This window comes from Electrona antarctica (assembly GCF_951216825.1).
Source record: "Electrona antarctica genome assembly, chromosome: 6".
NCBI lineage: Eukaryota > Metazoa > Chordata > Actinopteri > Myctophiformes > Myctophidae > Electrona > Electrona antarctica.
Window position 1 is genome coordinate 52,535,556 of NC_136811.1, and position 22,771 is coordinate 52,558,326.

The window sequence follows — 22,771 nt, forward strand, 5'->3', positions numbered from 1 at the left end:
GTCCCCGGACCCCACTTTGGGAACCACTCCTGTAGAACCAGCTACATAGGCGCTAGTGACGCGCGGGCCGGTATTAGTAGGACAGACGATTCATATTTCCCCTGTCTGTCTTTTATAATTGCGTAGAGGCTAAACTACATGAGAGAACATTGAACGATGACTACAGTGAGTGTCCTGCCCTACACAACATTACATGAGAGAACATTGAACGATGACTACAGTGAGTGTCCTGCCCTACACAACATTACATGGGGACTACAGTGAGTGTCCTGTCCTACACAACATTACATGGGACATTCAAATTAAGTTGACGTGCAGCACGCAGGGCCGGGATATCAGGATAATGAGGATATCATTGACAGCTGTGCTTGATCAAATAACCCATTTTGTGCGGGAACCCCTGTTGGTGTTAGCATTATGTTATGATTTAGCTATTGAAAAATAGCAGATCTACAAGCTCATAGCGCGCCACCGAGTGGCGCGCTACGAGCTTGTAGGTCTGCTATTTTTGAAAAATCGAAGAACGACTGACATAGAAACATAGCTTTTTCAGAAAACTGTCAGGATGTAGAAGACATTTTTAGAATCTGATCTCAGGTCAAAATGGGATAAGCAACACATCGAACAAGCTGGATGATTTCAGGAGGAGGAGACGGTACGGCAGGAGAGAGGAGACGGTACAGCAGGAGGAGGAGACTGTACGGCAGGAGAGAGGACGGTTTCAGGAGGAGGAGACGGTACGGCAGGAGAGAGGAAGATTTCAGGAGGAGGAGACGGTACAGCAGGAGGAGGAGACTGTACGGCAGGAGAGAGGACGGTTTCAGGAGGAGGAGACGGTACGGCAGGAGAGAGGACGGTTTCAGGAGGAGGAGACGGTACGGCAGGAGAGAGGACGGTTTCAGGAGGAGGAGACGGTACAGCAGGAGGAGGAGACTGTACGGCAGGAGAGAGGACGGTTTCAGGAGGAGGAGACGGTACGGCAGGAGAGAGGAAGATTTCAGGAGGAGGAGACGGTACAGCAGGAGGAGGAGACTGTACGGCAGGAGAGAGGACGGTTTCAGGAGGAGGAGACGGTACGGCAGGAGAGAGGACGGTTTCAGGAGGAGGAGACGGTACGGCAGGAGAGAGGACGGTTTCAGGAGGAGGAGACGGTACGGCAGGAGAGAGGAGACGGTACAGCAGGAGGAGGAGACTGTACGGCAGGAGAGAGGATGGTTTCAGGAGGAGGAGACGGTACAGCAGGAGAGAGGAAGATTTCAGGAGGAGGAGACGGTACAGCAGGAGGAGGAGACGGTACGGCAGGAGGAGGAGACGGTACGGCAGGAGAGAGGATGGTTTCAGGAGGAGGAGACGGTACAGCAGGAGAGAGGATGGTTTCAGGAGGAGGAGACGGTACAGCAGGAGAGAGGATGATTTCAGGAGGAGGAGACGGTACGGCAGGAGAGAGGGAGACAGACTAGGAGGGGGAGAGAATAAGGTACTGGGGGGGGGGGTTGTTGACCCGCCGCGCCGGCCCCACAATAATTGCGCTGAAAACCTTGACCCGGCCGCCCGGCCGCCCCGTGGGACCTGCGGGCAACGGGCCGGGTTAATAGCCGTGTTCAGGCTGGCTCCAACACTACCTGTTTTAACCCCTTTTTACCTGAGATCAAATTCTAAAACTGTTTTCTATATCCTGACAGTTTTCTGAAAAAGCTATGTTTCTACGTCAGTCGTTCTACGATTTTTCAAAAATAGCAGACCTACAAGCTCGTAGCGCGCCACTCGGTGGCGCGCTATGAGCTTGTAGATCTGCTATTTTTCAATAGCTAAAGCATAACATAATGCTAACACCAAAAGGGGTTCCCGCCCAGAATGGGTTAAAAACACATCTTAAAACTCATGTTTTTATTCACTGGCTTTTAAACCGTGATTGATTTTGTATTCCTGTTTAATTGTATTGTATTATGTTTTTAGTTTTGTATTACCGTATTGTATTATGTTTTTTATTAGCCTATACTGTTATGCCTAACAGCACTTTGGTCAACTCTTGTTGTTTTTAAATGTGTTTATAAAGTTGGATTGGATATGAACATGCAAGATATTAACATTGTAAAAGGAAACGATAGCAACCCCCCCCCCCTCGCCCCCCCTCCTTGGCCTGCATGTACAACTAAAGTCAGGCAATCACAAAAATCCCTTCGCTCTCCGAGTGTTTAATAGCTTGTTTCAAGTTCAGCTTATTCAATGCCTCGATCTTCACCTTGCCTGTCGCACAGAGGAGAAAAAGCTGTGTGTGTGTGTGTGTGTGTGTGTGTGTGTGTGTGTGTGTGTGTGTGTGTGTGTGTGTGTGTGTGTGTGTGTGTGTGTGTGTGTGTGGGAGATGACTGTAACAGTTAGTATTGATCACAGAAGCAAGCTATATCTTTTAGGCTAAGGCTACTCATCCGAACACTTTAGAACCGAAGCCCTGCTCGCAACTCTCTCTGTCGTTGCGAGTAACACGGCTTGCTGCAGCCTTCTCCCGGAAGTAACACGGCTTGCTGCAGCCTTCTCCCGGAAGTAACAAGGCTTGCTGCAGCCTTCTCCCGGAAGCGTTTGGTCTCGCCAGAGACACGCCCACCCTACTCGTCATCACTCACTCACCCGGCCGGTGAGTGATAGTGGCAGCGGTGGCCGAACGGTTTGCGGAGCGGTCTTGATACCGGAAGGTCGCCAGTTCGTATCCCCGGACCGGCACGTTAAAATTACCACCGCTGAAGTGCCCTTGAGCAAGGCATTGAACCACTACCATGAAATGTTCTATGAGCAGGGCCTGGCTGTAAACAAGTATCTGATGCTTAGTCCAGTTACCCTGGGTAAATATAGTAACTTTGCTTTGCTTTGGCCACATACAGGGCCTATGCAACGCGGCTGTGGCTGCATTATCGTAACGCTGTCGAGATGTACAGTATGGCATGAATGTCGAGGTACAGTATGAGACTGTGTCCATGTCGCACTGCATGCACCCTCCTGCTGTTCTCACCAACACCTAGACCACTGCATGCACCCTCCTGCTGTTCTCACCAACACCTAGACCACTGCATGCACCCTCCTGCTGTTCTCACCAACACCTAGACCACTGCATGCACCCTCCTGCTGTTCTCACCAACACCTAGACCACTGCATGCACCCTCCTGCTGTTCTCACCAACACCTAGACAATACGTTTGTATTCTTGAGGGAAAATCCCGATCAATAATGTCCCGTTAGGGCGGTATCAATCAGCTGTCATGCTACAGTGGCATCAATCAATAACGTCACGTTCAGATCTCTTCTCTGGTCTCCAGATCAGGAGTCCTACTGTCTGCCTCGGTAAAGATCAGGAGTCCGGCCTGGGCCATGGCTCAGTGGTCCAGGCACCGTGGCTGGTAATCCAGTCTGGCAGTGTGCCGAGGGTTCGACTCCCGATCCTGACGGCCTTTTACTGCATGTCTTCCCCCCATCTCTCTCCCCATTTCCTGTCAGCCTACTGTCTGTCCCTCCATAAAAAAAATAAAAAAATAAATAAAGGCAAAAGCCACAAAAAAACATTAAAAAAAAACCACGAGTCCTACTATCTGCCTCGGTACAGACCAGGAGTCCTACTGTCTGCCTCGGTACAGACCAGGAGTCCTACTGTCTGCCTCGGTACAGACCAGGAGTCCTACTGTCTGCCTCGGTACAGACCAGGAGTCCTACTGTCTGCCTCGGTACAGACCAGGAGTCCTACTGTCTGCCTCTGTACAGATCAGGAGTCCTACTGTCTGCCTCTGTACAGATCAGGAGTCCTACTGTCTGCCTCTGTACAGATCAGGAGTCCTACTGTCTGCCTCGGTACAGACCAGGAGTCCTACTGTCTGCCTCTGTACAGATCAGGAGTCCTACTGTCTGCCTCCGTACAGATCAGGAGTCCTACTGTCTGCCTCCGTACAGACCAGGAGTCCTACTGTCTGCCTCTGTACAGATCAGGAGTCCTACTGTCTGCCTCAGTACAGATCAGGAGTCCTACTGTCTGCCTCGGTACAGATCAGGAGTCCTACTGTCTGCCTCTGTACAGACCAGGAGTCCTACTGTCTGCCTCGGTACAGATCAGGAGTCCTACTGTCTGCCTCAGTACAGACCAGGAGTCCTACTGTCTGCCTCGGTACAGATCAGGAGTCCTACTGTCTGCCTCGGTACAGATCAGGAGTCCTACTGTCTGCCTCCGTACAGATCAGGAGTCCTACTGTCTGCCTCGGTACAGATCAGGAGTCCTACTGTCTGCCTCCGTACAGATCAGGAGTCCTACTGTCTGCCTCGGTACAGATCAGGAGTCCTACTGTCTGCCTCCGTACAGACCAGGAGTCCTACTGTCTGCCTCTGTACAGATCAGGAGTCCTACTGTCTGCCTCAGTACAGATCAGGAGTCCTACTGTCTGCCTCGGTACAGATCAGGAGTCCTACTGTCTGCCTCTGTACAGACCAGGAGTCCTACTGTCTGCCTCGGTACAGATCAGGAGTCCTACTGTCTGCCTCAGTACAGACCAGGAGTCCTACTGTCTGCCTCGGTACAGATCAGGAGTCCTACTGTCTGCCTCGGTACAGATCAGGAGTCCTACTGTCTGCCTCCGTACAGATCAGGAGTCCTACTGTCTGCCTCCGTACAGACCAGGAGTCCTACTGTCTGCCTCCGTACAGATCAGGAGTCCTACTGTCTGCCTCCGTACAGATCAGGAGTCCTACTGTCTGCCTCGGTACAGACCAGGAGTCCTACTGTCTGCCTCTGTACAGATCAGGAGTCCTACTGTCTGCCTCGGTACAGACCAGGAGTCCTACTGTCTGCCTCGGTACAGATCAGGAGTCCTACTGTCTGCCTCGGTACAGACCAGGAGTCCTACTGTCTGCCTCCGTACAGATCAGGAGTCCTACTGTCTGCCTCTGTACAGATCAGGAGTCCTACTGTCTGCCTCTGTACAGATCAGGAGTCCTACTGTCTGCCTCTGTACAGATCAGGAGTCCTACTGTCTGCCTCCGTACAGATCAGGAGTCCTACTGTCTGCCTCCGTACAGATCAGGAGTCCTACTGTCTGCCTCGGTACAGACCAGGAGTCCTACTGTCTGCCTCTGTACAGATCAGGAGTCCTACGGTCTGCCTCTGTACAGATCAGGAGTCCTACGGTCTGCCTCTGTACAGATCAGGAGTCCTACTGTCTGCCTCGGTACAGATCAGGAGTCCTACGGTCTGCCTCTGTACAGATCAGGAGTCCTACGGTCTGCCTCTGTACAGACCAGGAGTCCTACTGTCTGCCTCGGTACAGACCAGGAGTCCTACTGTCTGCCTCAGTAAAGATCAAATACCAACGGGATCTAACAGCATGGCTGCAGGTTACTGGGTAGAGGCAAAGAGAAGGGAACCCACACACTCATATGCTCCAAAAGGTATATTTTATTGACGTTTCGAGCCAAGGCTCTTCATCTGGTCAAACTCAAGATGTGAGTGATCCACCCACTTCAATAGAGAGTATGCGCATGCTTAAAGTGAATGGCACATCGAGTGGCAAATCGAGTGGCAAAGCAACAGGCAAAGTGAGTTTAACATTGTTTAATGTTGTTTAATGCAATCAGATATGACTTTTCTGTGTGGATAAATGGGCTGTCATGGCCAGAAAGTAGTTTTTAGCCACTCAGTAGGCGTTCCTGCATAACTTCCTGGTTTGATGATGATGTCACACGCATACCCTCTATAGACGCCCACGGGTCACGTTGGACCAGATGAAGAGCCTTGGCTCGAAACGTCGTCAATAAAATATACCTTTTGGAGCAGATGTGACCAGATTTGACTGAGAGCCTGCCATCGCGCAAATTCCAGCTTTTCACTCCCAAAATGAGTTAATAGCACAGGCAGACTCTTCACATACTAGAGCATGTCTGAAATAAGTGTCAGAGCTGAAATTGACATGTAAATATGAAATAAATGCTTAAACATGTAAGGTGTAATGTTAGAGACCACAGAAGTGAATCTTTCAAGCCTGTTTTCTCAACTCGCTGTTTCTCTGCAAGACATTACTCTATAAGCCAGGGGTTCTCAACGTTTTTGGCCGGGGACCCCCGGAAATGCTTTGGCAATGGCTCGGGACCCCCGCCCCGCCCCCTCCCGACCCCCAATATAAATTGACTGCTACAATAACCTTAAACCATTTTGGGCGGGAACCCCTTTTGGTGTTTTAAGCATTGTTATAATTTAGCTATTGAAAAATAGCAGATCTACAAGCTCATAGCGCGCCACCGAGTGGCGCGCTACGAGCTTGTAGTTCTGCTATTTTTGAAAAAAAGTGAAAATACAATTTAAAAATAATTCTTTTTTTTCTTTTCTTTTTTTTGAAAATAATTTGGGGACCCCCTAAAATAATTTGGCGACCCCCCGAGGGGTCGCGACCCACGGGTTGAGAACCCCTGCTATAAGCCATATCTCCAAAACTGGTGGGTCAAACTGAACAACCAATATGTCAATTTGAAGCTATGATTCCCTGCTTTCATATGACATGAAAAAACGAAATTTAAAAGAATCCAATGGCAGTCCCTCAGTCAAATGTAGTCACATATGAGTGTGCGGGTTCCCTTCTCTTTTCCTATGTCACTTTTTTAACCCAGCACCTCCACGAAGTGATGTGCGTATTTTACTATAGTTACTATACTGGGTAGAGGCGCCATCAAAGGTCACCCCCCCCCCTGCTCTACTCTATGCCGAATTGAAGTGGACTCGGACCCAGACTTTTCTTTTCTCCCTGGAAATAAAAACGTCTGGGTTTCCGAGGCTATGAACATGGTGACATGACCAAAACACTAAAAACTAAAAAGGACTAAAAACACATATTGCACACATAAAACCCCCCAGGGAAGTGTTTCTTGTGTCCTAAACACCATTACAATAAGATCTGGTTGCAAAAGGGGTGAAGTGGTCCTTTAATACCCAGCCGTTAAGCTCCCGGTTTTGGTGTAAGAGGCGTGAGATTTTCAGCATAGTTAGTATTTGCCATATTTGCTCATTTTCAGAAGGGGAGCGAAGTCAGATATGACCTTTGAGGACCGTGAGAGTTCAAATCCCAAATGGCCGCTGTTCCAACTGAAGTTTGGAACCATGAAAGTGCAGTAGAGGCCTGGGCCATGGCTCAGTGGTCCAGGCACCTTGGCTGGTAATCCAGTCTGGCAGTGTGCCGCGGGCCTTTACTGCATGTCACCCCCCCCCCCCATCTCTCTCCCCATTTCCTGTCAGCCTACTGTCTGTCCCTCCATAAAATATATAAAATAAAGACGAACAAAAAAACATTTAAAAAAAAAAGAAAGTGCAGTAGAAAAAAAGGTTAAAGTTTAATTTCCACCTAAATTCATGAGTTTCAAATACACCTGTTAGGGACCAACACAGGTGTTTCAATTTGTCTGATTGGAATAGAACTCATTCATTTGTTTGCAACACCTGTGTGTTCCCCCAAACATGGCAGGTGACTCTGCCTTTGATGTGCTGTCTGCTGCGCTGCTGCATGCTTTGTCCCACTGATTAGCAGGCTGAGGCCTGCCATTTCTCACCTTGAGGCCTCATTCACACGTATCAAATGAATGTTCTGTGCCCTGCCTGTGATTAACAACCAGCGCCCAGGACGAAGTTTTATCCATGCATGCTGCGCGAGAGAGTGAGGTCTAGCCAACACCAACTCGGGATTCCTGGATCGCTGCCCTCCACAAATTCCTATCCAACATCAGGTTCTTGAGCTCTGCAGTGTTGTCAGCCAAGCTGTCGCGCCGCAGCACGTCTACATACGTAGGTGGTACGCTTCTTTCCCCTCCTGGCTTTGCCCTGGGTTGGCTCCCATAGGGTCAATTTACTTGCCTCAAGTTCTGGGTGCCTGACGCAGTGCCCTGCCAGCCTCATCCTTCTCTCTCTGACTTTGTCCGTGACGCGTGGTAGGTCCCCATAGAGGTCCACATTTCTGATGCGGTTCGTCCATGTGACACCTAGTGCCATTCGTAGCATTCTTGTGTAGACTCCATCCAGGGCTTTTTCCTGTTGTACTGTGAGGGTCCATGTCTCGGCCCCATACAGCAGTACTGACTGCTGTATGGGGCCGAGAAGTTTTATCCAAAAGACGAAGATATGACATGAAAACCGATCGCATCGCTCCACAGCCTAGGAGCGCCTGTTGCGCAATACTCTATGTTGCGTAATCGAAAATGTTCCCACCCTGATTAGCCGACAAGAACGAAAATCTTAAAGCGTTAATAACTCTATTAACGCAATCTAAATCATCCCGTCCAATTCTAAGAAAAGATCCTGTGTTAGACGGCCAGTTGCTAGTCGTGATAGAATTAATAAAACCTCCCGTTGTTGTCGACCGGCTCTAGAGTGTTTTGGCTACATTTAGCTGCTACATCCACATCTGGGATAACATCCGGTCGGTCGGGAAAAGTGCTCCGCTGCTATAAATCGATGGGCGCTATGATTAAATAACCCCGAGCAATGGGAGTGTTAATGGCTGCCACAATGCAATTCCAATGGGAGTCACATAGTTTGACCAAACATTTGTGTTTGATGAGGCAGCAATCAGCAATCAAACACAAATGTTTGGTCAAACCATGTGACTCCCATTGGAAGTGCATTGTGGCAGCCATTAATCCCAGACAGAGCACAGAACATCCGTTAACTGCACTGTCAGAGAGGTCAGAACAAAAGTGCAAACATTATCCCCAAACAACCCCCCCCCCCCCCTTCCCCGTCGTCGTCAGCGTCAATGTCATGACGTCTTCAAGCGAGGAGTCGACCTGACATCAACTGTTACTGATGACTTGCAAAATGCACAAGTCGTTGACCATTAAAGAAGGTGTAATGCAGGGGTCCTCAACTAGAAATGCTGAAGGTCCACTAATCATTTTTGAAAAAGACTAAGAAAAAGATGTCCGGTCCCATGAGCGCGGTGCGGGCCACACAGCGGCCAGCGGAGAGCAGGGCTCTATGCCTGTTTAGTACAGTCACACCAAGGCAAGCTTATACAAATCAGTTCCCCTCCCAACCAACCAATACTGGGGTGCAGAGTATGGAAATAGAATGTTTCACAAATATTCCCCTCCAAAAATGCACAGCAAATGAGAGGTATTGTGTTGAGGCACAAAGAACACTTTTATTTTTTCAAGTTTAAAAAAAAAGATATATATATATATATTTTTTTTTTGTCCAGGGTCCACAGAGAGTTGGTCCGCGGTCCGGTCGTGGACCGCGGTCCGCCTATTGAGGACCCCTGAAATGGTTACCACGATTACCAACACTGTGTCTGTGACTCTTCCAGTCTTTCGCGCTTTCACCGGGTGTGACACTGTATCTGCGTTCGCTAGCCCAGGAAAGTAGCTGCATGGCTGCCGGGGAAAGTTGGACGTCATTCCCAAAGGTGAACGAGGCTTTCAGTGAACTCCTACACATGCCAAGTGAGGTCAGTGAAGGATTATAGTCTCGTGTTGCCAGACTGTTGCCTCTCGCAATTTTCAAATGCTTCCGTCATACAGTCTGTCGACTATACCTTTTTTCACTGAGGAAAACTAAATGTAAACTAAATGAAAACTAAGCTATGATGACTAAAACTAAATTATACTGACAATTATACGTCAACAAATAAAAACTAGACTAAAATGTTAGGAAGGGACTAATGGACAAGAGATCCAGTATAAATCATTTTACAATTAGTTGCATGCTGAAAATAAAATAAATTTTATTGCACAATTGTATTGCTAAACCGCTGCACCGATTCTATTATATCCTAGTCTAAATCCTAACAGTTTTCTGAGAAACCTATATGTCCGGCCTGGGCCATGGCTCAGTGGTCCAGGCACCTTGGCTGGTCCCTTGCATGGCTTCCACTGCAATCGGTGTATGAATGTGTGTATGAATGGGTGAATGTAATGCACAATCTATGTAAAGCGCCTTGGATAAAGGCGCTATATAAATGCACCATTAGTAATCCAGTCTGGCAGCGGGTTCGACTCCCGATCCCGACGGCCTTTACTGCATGTCTTCCCCCCCATCTCTCTCCCCATTTCCTGTCAGCCTACTGTCTGTCCCTCCATACAAATATATAAAATAAAGGCGAAAGCCACAAAAAAAAACATTCTAAAAAAAAAAACCTATATGTCCCAAAATGACGTATTTGGCCGCCGACCCCCATTTCTAAATATGTTGTTCCTCCAGAGACCCCAAGAAGCAAAGATTTGAGTAAAGAATGTTGGCTTGGGGTTGAGCTCCCCTCAACCAATCAGCATAACCATCAGAGCAGCCATCGACCGGGTTTTAAACCCCTCAACCAATCAGCATAACCACCAGAGCAGCCATCGACCGGGTTTTAAACCGAAACAGATCCCCCCCCCCATGGGATAAATAAAGATCTACCCAACGGTCAAACGATCCATTAGGGTCCCCCCCCCCCCCCCCCCCCCCCCCTTTCTTAAATTGAAAGTGAATGTGAGTCCCTGTGAAACATGATTCAATTACATTTTAACAATTTTGACATTTAGATGTCGCTCTCATCCATGGATGGGAGTGAGCAGAGTAAGCATGAACTCCAGTCAGTCCTCTCATCCAGAGATGGGAGTGAGCAGAGTAAGCATCTCATCCAGAGATGGGAGTGAGCAGAGTAAGCATCTCATCCAGAGATGGGAGTGAGCAGAGTAAGCATCTCATCCAGAGATGGGAGTGAGCAGAGTAAGCATCTCATCCAGAGATGGGAGTGAGCAGAGTAAGCATCTCATCCAGAGATGGCAGTGAGCAGAGTAAGCATGAACAGTCAGCTAACAGCAGGGCAGTGAGCACACAAACCCTCAAAGCTGGGCAGAGGTCAAAGGTCACACCCATGTGTGAAGTGAGCGGTGCCTTGGAGTGTGTGTGTGTGTGTGGACCCCAATGCGACCCCAATTCAGCTACAGGTCAATGGGTCATGCTGGATTATAGACACGTCGACAGACATGCGTGTTGACACACACACACACACACACACACACACACACACACACACACACACACACACACACACACACACACACACACACACACACACACACACACACACACACACACACACACACACACACACACACACACACACACACACACACACACACACACACACACACACACACACGGTCAAATGCTGGAGCGGCACACACCGCTCAAACATCTCATCAATATGACACTTAACGTCAAAGCCGATCATTGCGTTTTCAACTGGACACACACTCCAACGCCACCATTGAGCCTCAGCCCCTCCTCCTCCTCCTCCTCACCTTGTTGTAGACGCCCCAGGACAGCTCCGTCTCGATCACCATGACGACGATGCCGAACATGCCGAAGATGAGCGCGTAGTCGCTCAGCCTCTTGCGCTTCTCAAAGAGCGCCCGGCGGTGGCCCAGCTTGTAGCCGATGTTCTGGTTCTTTCGCTTGGCGTCCTTGGACATGCTCCCCCTCGCCCCGCCCCCCACCGACAGCCCCACCCCTCCTACTCCTCCCGTGGCCGCGTTCCGGACGCTCCTGCCTACTCCTACGGGCCGCAGCCCCGCCGTAGAGAGCCCGCCGCACGACGAGCCCGCTCCGAGGGGCGCCAGCGCGTGGTTCTGGTGGTAGATGGACATCTGGTTGAGGTCCGAGGAGTCCCCCAGGCCGGAGTTGGAGGCCGGGTTGGAGACGGCGGGGTCGCTGAGGTCGTAGGCGGCGGCGCGGCGGGGCACGTACGGCGAGTCGTCCTTGGAGGAGATGACGATCTCGGGCGGCGGGTTCTGGTGGAGGAGGGGTCCGTGCAGCGAGGAGGACGCCGAGGCCAGCGAGGTCCCGTAGTGGTCGCCGCCGCCGCCGCGCCCGTTGAGTCCGGCGCCGCTGCTGCTGACGGAAGATGCCCCGCCGCCGCCTCCTCCTCCTCCGGGGGCCTCGCGCGTGTCGCTGCCGCTGTCCGACTCGATGAGGTTGCGGCGGGACGCGCTGAGGCGGCTCAGCGGCTTCATGACGCCGCCGCTGTACTTGCAGGAGCTCATGGCGATCTCGGTGAACGGGTTGCTGTCGCGCCGGTGCACCAGGGGGCTGGCCTGCCGGTGCTTGGAGCTCCGGCCTCCCTCGCGCTCCCGCTCTCTGCAGAATAGGGCAAAAAGGGTCAAATCAGCCCCTTAGAGGCTTCTGACATACATATGGGGTTTACATGAGTTGGGCGTTGTCATGTTCTACTTAGGGGCGTTGTCATGTTCTACTTAGGGGCGTGGTCATGTTCTACTTAGGGGCGTTGTCATGTTCTACTTAGGGGCGTGGTCATGTTCTACTTAGGGGCGTTGTCATGTTCTACTTACGGGCGTTGTCATGTTCTACTTACGGGCGTTGTCATGTTCTACTTACGGGCGATATCGTGATAAATATCATCAAGGTGATACAATTGAAATTCTATGATTTGCAGTTCCATACCTTAATTTATACTTTTGTAGAATGATTCTGTAGACGTTTCGTTCGCCAACAAGTATTTTGGTCTAAATGGTCTCTTTGTGTTACCTTGTAGGTGGTTGTAATGTTAAGTAACCATAACAAATGCATGAAAACATGTTGTGTTAATCTTGTGCTTGAAAAAATATGAACTAAGAATAATGGCTTATTTTCTATCAATTGCTCACCCCATTAAGCTTTACATTTATACATTGTTTTTGTTTTTGTCTCATTCCTGAGAATGTAATAGGAGAGTCTTAACGAGAGCAAAAGTATATTTAAAACGTTCTCTTTGAACCTGGATCATCAGTATAGGCTCATCAGTGATTACACTGTGAGAGTTTGTTATTATTAATTCATATAGTTTTACGTTGGTCTGCTTCCACAGCAGCATCAGCAAAAATGAAATGAGTGTAAAGTTGCCCGAACGGCCAAGGCTCCAAGACCAGCCAGGAATGCAGTTAAAGGTTTTTTTTATTTCCCAAACTCCAGACAGTTTTCAGTGCAAAGGACAATTCAAATAGCAAAACTGAACACTGGCCAAAAATAGAAAAAAAATTACAAAATGAAATAAACACTTGAGCAAACACTAATGAACAAAACCCAACAGGATAAGAGCTCTCTTCCGGCTGTACCTTGATCACAAAAGGCCCTGTACTGTAGCTGTGTAACTGTGCCATTGCCCACTTCTAACTAACTAGCCTGTCCCTGCAGCCTCATTTAAATAGGAGTGGATCCTTCCACTGGGCACAGACTCAATTAGCACATTTCTTCTCAAACACTTCAATAATAAATACTCCCAGAAATAAGCCCTTGCATAAAAGTAACCTACACATTCTCAATAATGCGTTACAATTAAACAAGTATAAATCAGCATGAAAACGCAATGATAAATAATTACTCAAAGCATAAGAAACACCCCTCTCCTGCATAGCACTTGGCCCCTTCCTAATCAAGGGAAATGCCACCAGCAGTGCAGGAGAGAGACAACTAACAAACAAGTAGAAGTGAACATTTAAATTCCACACCCAAGTTTAAAACAATCGTCCTTGCATCTTAAGCAGTTTGTGTATTTGTATGTATATATATATATATATATTTTGTGTATTTGTATGTGACACAGAGAGTAACATTTTATTTATTTTCTGTTTTTTATGCATGCTATTTTACAGACTGAACAAAAGTCTACAGCAGAAGAATCAACGTTTTTGTTTTACTGTCTGCCATGCATGTGTGAGCAGCTCTGAACTGGATATTATGTTTTATCAGATAAAGCCAACTCTTGTTGTGACAAATCATGACAATAAACACAACATTTTGGGCCGATCAAATAATTAGAAAGAAGAGAAAAAAAGGGCAGGGTACAACACTTTTAGTTTTAGTTTTTCTTCTTTCTAATTATTTGATCGGCCCAAAACATTGTGTTTAACTTTATTGTCACAAACAAGAGTTGTCTTTGTCCGAGGCTTAAATGTCTTTAAATAAACACTTTTTGAAACGTCTATGGGGAAACATGAATGGTGAATTCTCTTCGGGGGCCTGTCGTCGTCATAAAAAGGGGGGCGGGACTGCGATGCTCTCTATTCAGTATTTAAGTCCGACGTCATTTTGTAGTGCTACGTTACGTCCGGGTCCAAGTGGCATCTCATTGTAAATAGAATATCTAAACGTGTGAATATTTTTACAATGACGTTATTTTTCAGAAAGGAAGCCATTGAGGGTTAAAATGGGTCTTAATGCTTCTAACTACAATAGAATTATTAATGTTTTGTACAAGTGTCCATGACAAAGAAAATATATGATGTGGAGACAATAAAGACTATTATTATTAGGGCCGGGACTTTAACGCGTTAATTGAGATTAATTAACTACAGAAAAATTAACGCGTTAAAAAAATTAACGCATTTTAATCGCACTATTTTTTTCACCGCGGAACGTTGTCACTGGACAGTTTTCAGATGGACCGGCGAACCACCCAGTTCACCGAGTGAAGTGTCCGTTGTTACAGGGAGTGGAAACCACCCCCCTTTAGAATGGTATGCCCCAGCAGCATTGGGGGAACAATAACACCACCAGACAGTTCACCAGACCGGGGGAAGCCGCTGAGATCACTTTGCTTGTCCCGTGGATTGGAAATAGGATTTAAAATGCTATCCTATGATAGCGTGGATTACAGCACAGTTGTGTGCAATTATTCAATAAAGAATTCGCATATCACCGAAGACCGCACCTCGTCAAGCCTCCAGTATCGGCTCGATGCGAAACATGTTGCACCGAGCCTAGCCTGGAAGCTAACGTCAACAACAGTAGCTCTGGTCCTTAGCGTAGTTAGGACTCAGGAGGAGTTCTATGGTACTTAATTTGATCCTTTCCCCTCACACCCGCGGAAGTGCAGGCTGTGCAGCCCCTCGTTTTTAGCACAAAAAAATATGTGCAAGCCTACTTTCCTCCTTCTAACACTATGGATCAGAGCTAACGTTATTCCAACTACCAGTAGCAATTCAAGGACCCGACCAGATGACATGGTTTCTAACTAAACGGTTATGGCCAAATAAAATGTAAAATCTGTTAATGGCTGTTACTGTATGTCCACGGAAGAAACACAGAGGTGCTTTGTTATGGTCATGTCACATATTTGCTGCACCAAGCCCCCCCCCCAACCCTGTGGAATGCATTCCCCAAACTCTCAGAGACATGCCCCCACCATCCAAACCTTCAATATTGCTTTCCCCAGCTATTTCATCTATTTAATTCCTTAGTGTTTTTCCTCTAATAAAGTTGTTTTTGATTTATCATGTCCCCCTTGTAAAGCATTTTTGGGTACTCAGAAAAGCTCTATATAAATTATTAAATTTGAGATATTATTATAATTTATTACCCCTATTATTACTACAAAAACAATGTTTTATTGCTTAAACTTATGTATTCACTATTCATTGATTCACTAGTATACCAAAATCCATTTGAAAAAATAGCTTTCTCACTGTTCTCGGGTCAAATAATGATATGCGATTAAAATGCGATTAATCGAGATTAATTAACTACAAAGCCTCTGATTAATTAGATTAAAATTTTTAATCGAGTCCCAGCTCTAATTATTATCATTATTATTGAAGGTGGTAACAGTCCATTTGCTCAGTAAAATATTTCGGGGGCATATTTAGAATGTTTGCAGGCTTGAGTATGTTGAATCTAGTTTGCATTAATGAGGATTTAGTTGACACAATTAATTAAAATGGCGATAGTATTCCGTGTGGGGCAGATGGCCTGTCACAGCCAGATTTGGGAGAGCAGCGCAGCTTTGTTGTTGCGAGGAAAGCGGTAAAATGAGACTTTCGTGGTTGTTTTCGTCTCAGATTTAGTACGACGGAGCGTCACAGTATAACTCTATGGGGACACAAAAGCGACACAAAAGTAGGACCCGGAAGTATCTCAAGAGGGGGCGCTCACGTCACAGCTAAAATACTGAATAGGATGACACGACGTAAAGATGGGCTGAAAGAGTTGAAAAACCACCGCTATAGTGGGGGATTTAATCTTTAACCCTTACCGCTCCCGCTGCTCCCCCTGTATGGCCGTCGAGTGGGTGGCGTAGAAGAGGGAGGTGTAGTCCCCTCCGCTCAGGCTGTGCTGCGAGCCCAGGCAGGACGAGGACAGGGAGGCGGAGCCGGCCGGGTGGAGGCCGCCGTGGTGGGGGGGGTGGTGGTGGTTGTTGGGGAGGATGGCGAGTGGCAGCGGGGCCAGGGGCGGCAGCATGGCCGTAGTGGTGGTCACTGTGGTCGAGGAGGAGGAGGAGGGGAGGGGCGGGAGGGACAGCCTGGGGAGGGAGGCGGAGGGGGAGGGTGTGGAGGAGGAGGAGGAGGGTGGCGGCGCCCCCGTGTGGTTGGAGGAGGGCGGTGGCTGGGCGAGGGGCGGAGCCGGCGGCGGGGGAGGAGGGGGGAGGGCCGGGTAGCGCTGGTCATCCTCGTCTGTGGCGGTGGAGGAGACGTGCAGCAGAGCCAGAGTCAGAGAGGAGGAGGAGGAGGGAGGAGGGTCCATGATGCTCCTGGAGGTCTGCTGGAGTGCACGCACGCATGCACGCACACGCACACACGCACGCACACGCACACACACACACACACACACACACACACACACACACACACACACACACACACACACAGCGTTAGTTTATACAGGGAGATGACATTCTATAAATCCTACAGGGGTTGTGCGCGGAAGTGCCTCTCGTCCACTCACCTACAACAACTGCGGACTAGACCTAAATATATTTACTCTGCGGACTAGACCTAAATATATTTACTGTGTGGACTAGACCTAAATATATTTACTCTGTGGACTAGACCTAAATATATTTACTCTGCGGACTAGACCTAAATATATTTACTCTGCGGACTAGACCTAAATATATTTACTGTGTGGACTAGACCTAAATATATTTACTGTGTGGACTAGACCTAAATATATTTACTGGTGTGGACTAGACCGCCACGGAGGGGCGCCGTCTCAATCGAACTTCAGCCACGTGAGACACCACCGAGCGAGCCAAAAGCGAGCGAAATGCTGCGTCGAACGTCGAAGTTCACTTGAGCCGACTCGGGACCGTTGGGAGAGAATAGTAAATCCCCCCCCCTCCCCTCCCCCCCCCCCCCTTCCCCCCCCCGACTGCCTGTAGGCTTTCGAAGGATGCTCCAGAGACACGTTAGTCTACATGGCTCAGCTGTAATCAGCTGTCAGGCAGGTGGTTGTATCATTGTCAATCAGCCTATAGCATCCTATTCGTCATTCACATCTCAGCTGATCATTCCATACTCCAATCACGACTCATTCCCTCAACAAGGCCGGCCCTCTAAATACAGCTAACTGCTTCACTATAGCTCTGCCAGCCGATTCGACCGTTATCTCTGTATTGAATAGGCGAAATCATCCGTTATCAGCACCTTCGAATAGGGCCAATATGGCCATACTGGCACACTCACCATAGCCTGGTCAAGGTTTCCCCCTGGTGGACGTGTCATTTCCAACTATTGTCAGCGCATGGAAACTAGGGGCTACTAATATATTCAGTGAGTATGCCAGTATGGACATATTGGGCCTATTCAAAGGTGCTGATAACGGATGATTTCGCCTATTCAATAGAGAGATAACAGTCGAATGGGGTGGCTCTGCTTCCATTGCTTCACAGACACTGCTGCTGCTGGCAAGCGTGCCTCCATCCACCACCCCAGCCTCCACCTTTTTGATCAGAGTCTGGCATATAGGCTCAAATACGTGCAGACTTACTTGATTCAAGCTAAATATCAATCAATGTGTTACTTATGTATTGCTTAAATGTGTAAATCAAATGTTGAACTGTGTACATGACTCTGAAGTAAATAGAATTCATGTTCTGTAATCAGATTCAATGTTCTATGGCTTTTAACGTTAAAATGCATTCAAGTTTGCATGTTAATGTCATTAACTGTCTTCTATGTGCTTGTTCTTGTATGCATGAGGGGTTTTGCTAATGCTCCCTGATTTTGCTAAGCATTCTGCTTAGCATGCTGCTTCCACAACATTCAGAGAATATCTCCCAGAGCACGGAGCCTTTAACACAGACACACACACACAGACAGAGACATGCACCGACACGCACGCACGCACGCACGCACGCACGCACGCACGCACGCACGCACGCACACAGAGAGACATACACACATATGCACGCACAGACACACACACACACACACACACACAGACAGAGACATGCACCGACACGCACGCACGCACGCACGCGCGCACGCACGCACGCACGCACGCACGCACGCACGCATGCACACAGAGAGACATACACACACACCCACAGACACACAAGTGCACGCACGCACCCACAGACACACAAGTGCACGCACGCACCCACACACACAAACATTGAAGTAGAAACAATAGTTCTGTTCTTCCATTTGAATGTTAACTCATTTTTTGTTTATTCAGATCACAGAGACCGAGAGAGAGAGAGAGAGAGAGAGAGAGAGAGAGAGAGAGAGAGAGAGAGAGAGAGAGAGAGAGAGAGAGAGAGAGAGAGAGAGAGAGAGAGAGAGAGAGAGAGAGAGAGAGAGAGAGAGAGAGAGAGAGAGAGAGAGGAGAGAGAGGTGAGAGAAAGAGACAGAGAGTCATTTGGAGGAAAACACAGAGGATGATGTGAAGAAAAGTGTTACAAGGGATGGATGGAGGGATGAGAGATGAAGGGAAGAGGGGTGGGTGGAGGGATAGAGGTAGAGTGATAGAGGGATGAGAGATGAGAGATGGAGGGATGAGAGATGGAGGGATGAGAGATGGAGAGATGGAGAGATGAGAGATGAGAGATGGAGAGATGAGAGATGGAGGGATGAGAGATGGAGGGATGAGAGATGGAGAGATGGAGAGATGGAGGGATGAGAGATGGAGGGATGAGAGATGGAGAGATGAGAGATGGAGAGATGAGAGATGGAGAGATGGAGGGATGAGAGATGGAGGGATGAGAGATGAGAGATGGAGGGATGAGAGATGAGAGATGGAGGGATGAGAGATGGAGAGATGAGAGATGGAGGGATGAGAGATGGAGGGATGAGAGATGGTGAGATGGAGGGATGAGAGATGAGAGATGAGAGATGAAGAGATGAGAGATGGAAAGATGGAGGGATGAGAGATGGAGAGATGAGAGATGGAGAGATGAGAGATGGAGAGATGGAGGGATGAGAGATGGAGGGATGAGAGATGGAGAGATGAGAGATGGAGAGGGATGAGAGATGGAGGGATGAGAGATGGAGGGATGAGAGATGGAGGGATGAGAGATGGAGAGATGAGAGATGGAGGGATGAGAGATGGAGGGATGAGAGATGGAGGGATGAGAGATGAGAGATGAGAGATGGAGGGATGAGAGATGGTGAGATGGAGGGATGAGAGATGGTGAGATGGAGGGATGAGAGATGGAGGGATGAGAGATGGAGGGATGAGAGAGATGCATACAGTATAGGCATATGTGAACAATATCTGAGTGTAGTCCCCCCCCTCTCAATCTCTCTCTCTCTCTCTCTCTCTCTCTCTCTCGTCATCATGTGGTTAGTATTATAAGTGTCAGTGACATGGAGACCAGATCTTACACTCCCACACCAGATGCTATATAATAGGTGTATATAATAGGCTATTATGCATGTCTGTATATGTCTGTAATACAGTGTGTGTGTGTGTGTGTGTGTGTGTGTGTGTGTGTGTGTGTGTGTGTGTGTGTGTGTGTGTGTGTGTGTGTGTGTGTGTGTGTGCGCGTGCGTGCGTGTTCAACATGTAGGCCTAATAATACATAATAATTATAATAATATATTATTATTATTACTATTATTATTATTATAAACGCCATGATCATAAATAAATAAATAACCTACTTTCTTCACTGTGGCGGACACCATTCGCCGCCCACCTCTCTCTCTCTCTCTCTCTCTCGCTCTCTCTCTCTCTCACCTCTCTTCTTAGGTCTCTCTCTCTCTCTCTCTCTCTCTCTCAGTCCTCCAGGTCCGCCGGGGGTCGGGTGTTGAATCACAGCTCGGATGAAAATAGACTTCCACACTTTTTCCCTCTCATCCTCCTCTCTCTCATCTAGCCACGGCCATGCCTCCGTTTATAGTAGTGTCTCTCTCTCTCTCTCTCTCTCTCTCTCTCTCTCTCTCTCTCTCTCTCTCTCGCCGGCAGAGAAAACAAAACGGTGACAAGTCACACAGGGAAATAAATTATGTTGTTTCCAAATTAATTATCTCCCGTCGCCTCCGGCGGGTCTTTCTTCTTCTTCAGTTGGTCGATTCCTTCTTTCCCTCAACGCCCTGTTTCTCCATCAAGTCAATCAATCAGTGATCATCAATCAATAAACAAACAGTAAATCTGTTCTCTCTCTCCTCGCTGTTTGGGCTCAGCCTCCTCGCGGTCTAAACTAACCGATTAGTATTAATTTAAAGACGAGCTGATGAAGAGCGTCCATGTCTTCGGAGAGGAGATCGACGCGCCTCGATCTCTGCTCTGGACTGAACAGAACATCTAAATGACATGAAAACAGCGATGAACAACTCTAGGGCGGCTCTCCTCTCATCTCTAACTTCTCTCTCTCTCTCTCTCTCTCTCCGCCCTCCAGTCCTTCGCTCTAACAGATGATTCTCATTGGACGGACATAATAAGTCAGCCGCTGGAAAACAGGTGGTATGGAGAGAGAGAGAGAGAGAGAGAGAGAGAGGGAGAGAGACTATGCGAGAGAGAGTGAGAGAGAGGGGGCAGCCGTAGAAATTGGAAAGCGTTTGTCCATCTTTTCAAGGTATCTCTCTCCCTCTCTCTCTCCATGTCATTTCCACGGCGTCGCATAGGCAACTCATAAACAATGTCCTGACCTGAATTGCCCCTAAAAGAAAAAGCCTAATTTATCTGCTATAAGTAGGTACAGTAGGCTACTCCTACTCCATGGCTAAAGTCATTATTTCTCTCTTTCGCGCGCGCGCGCGCACGCACGCACGCACACACACACGCTCAGTATATGAAGTGATTAATGTAGGCTTTGTAATAAATATTGTATAGGCTACAACAACAAAATCTACAAGCCAAGGCCTAACTATAGTAACTTCAGTTTTCAAATAGTTGTATAGTGGAGTATAAAGAGTAAAGTAGGCTACAGTATATATAACGTACTTATGACTGGAGTGTGTGAGTGTGACCCAAAAGTGGAGGAGAAGGAGAGAATATAAGGCACAGCTTATTCGAATTTCAGTGTACGATGAATTCCTGTTCTGTTCTTTGGCTATAGAAGTGTCTATTTGTACGTCTCTAAATGTTTTGATGAATTGAACAAGGTGGACCCTCTTGTAAACAAGTGTAATGCTTGATTGGGTCGTCCACTCACAGTTAACAGTCTTTGTATTGAGTTGTGCTTGAAATGTACTGTAATTCTGCAAACTGCTAATAAATATTTAATTCAATCAATCAGCAACGGCATGACGTTAAACTGTCTAGCTCTAGGATCCGACAGGAAGCACGCACATCTCCAGAAATTCTACAGGTGCTCGTCAAAAATATACGTACAATGAAAAAGGAAGGGATGTCCGCACACTGAATTGTAGCTCCCAGGAAAATTATTTTATTTGTTACAAATAACAAAAAAGAATTTTCCTGGGAGCTACAATTCAGTGTGCGGACATCCCTTCCTTTTTCAAACTGTCTAGCTCTAACACTGGGAAACTGAACTATAGCTGCATAATTGACCAACCATAGCCTGGTGAGGAACTGGCACAGAGCTCCGGGCGGGGCTGGCTCCTGTAGCCTCTGGAGCTGATTGCAGATGCTGCTCGGGTGAGGAGATTGGAGCTGGGACCTGTTGAGGTGTGCTCTAGTGTGGAGTGCTCTGGAGCCCTCTGGTGGCGCTGACGGGCACAGAGCACATAGGTCCTCATTTATCAACGCGGTGTACACCCATAACCGCGTTGATAAATGAGGGCCATATTGTGGAGTCCGTAACATTATGCCTCATGGTGAGATGTGACCGAGTAGAAGTATTGAAATCTAGAAATAGCTTTCTCCAGTTAAAAAATATAAATGAAAGGTTTCATGACATTCAGTTATATATATTTTTTCGTTTTTCTTTTAGGTTCTATGACCTCATGGTTAGTTATTCTGAACTCACAACCTCTGCTCAGAGTTGCCACTTTGGGCTTGTTTTTCTGTAAAGTCACTCTTGTAAATATTGGTAGTTGCGGGTTGCATGTCTTGGGGGGAGGCTTGTTTCTAAAGTATTGTACGACCCTGCAAAAGACCCGGCCGTAACTTGCTCCTCCAAGGGAGCTCGCTCTCTTGGCGTGGCTTGTAGCCTGCCTGGTCTGCTGAGCTGGAGATCAGGGTTCGATTCCATGCAGCTCAGAGTAATGAACGTTACAGTATTGTTTAAACCAGTGGTTTAACGACATCTGAGAATATTTTGTGCCAGGGATCGAGGACCCGGCATGCAAACAAAATGAAAAGAGGCTAATTCAAAGTATTTTACTCCAATACAATACAATACAATACAATACAATACAATACAATACAATACAATACAATACAATACAATACAATACAATACAATAGAGCACCGAAGTCCTGACGTCACTGCCCTCTACTACCAGTAGAGGGCAGTGAGCGCAAAGGTTCATGTATGTTTTTATAAGCATTGTACTCTCCATAGGGGGATTTTAGATCGCCTCATATAAGAACTGTGTTTGAAAAATAAACCGATCACCCCGGCCTTTTCACTCATATGGATATGAAGCATCGACTGAAG

General features: G+C 47.6%; 2 protein-coding genes across 2 annotated transcripts in view; one reads left to right on the top strand and one right to left on the bottom strand.

Annotated features, from left to right (window-relative positions):
* LOC306925142 (small conductance calcium-activated potassium channel protein 3-like) overlaps positions 1 to 16,506 on the bottom strand; it is a gene marked incomplete at its 5' end in the record, with an annotated part of 218,701 nt that extends 202,195 nt beyond the window's left edge. Inside the window, 2 exons of the mRNA XM_079503824.1 lie at positions 11,295 to 12,129; positions 16,019 to 16,506. Of these exons, the coding sequence (XP_079359950.1) occupies positions 11,295 to 12,129; positions 16,019 to 16,506 (1,323 nt within the window). The remainder of the gene's footprint in view (positions 1 to 11,294; positions 12,130 to 16,018) is intronic.
* Positions 1 to 22,771, top strand: part of LOC306925145 (scavenger receptor cysteine-rich domain-containing group B protein-like) — a gene marked incomplete at its 3' end in the record, with an annotated part of 797,673 nt that overhangs the window by 550,059 nt on the left and 224,843 nt on the right. The window lies entirely within an intron of this gene.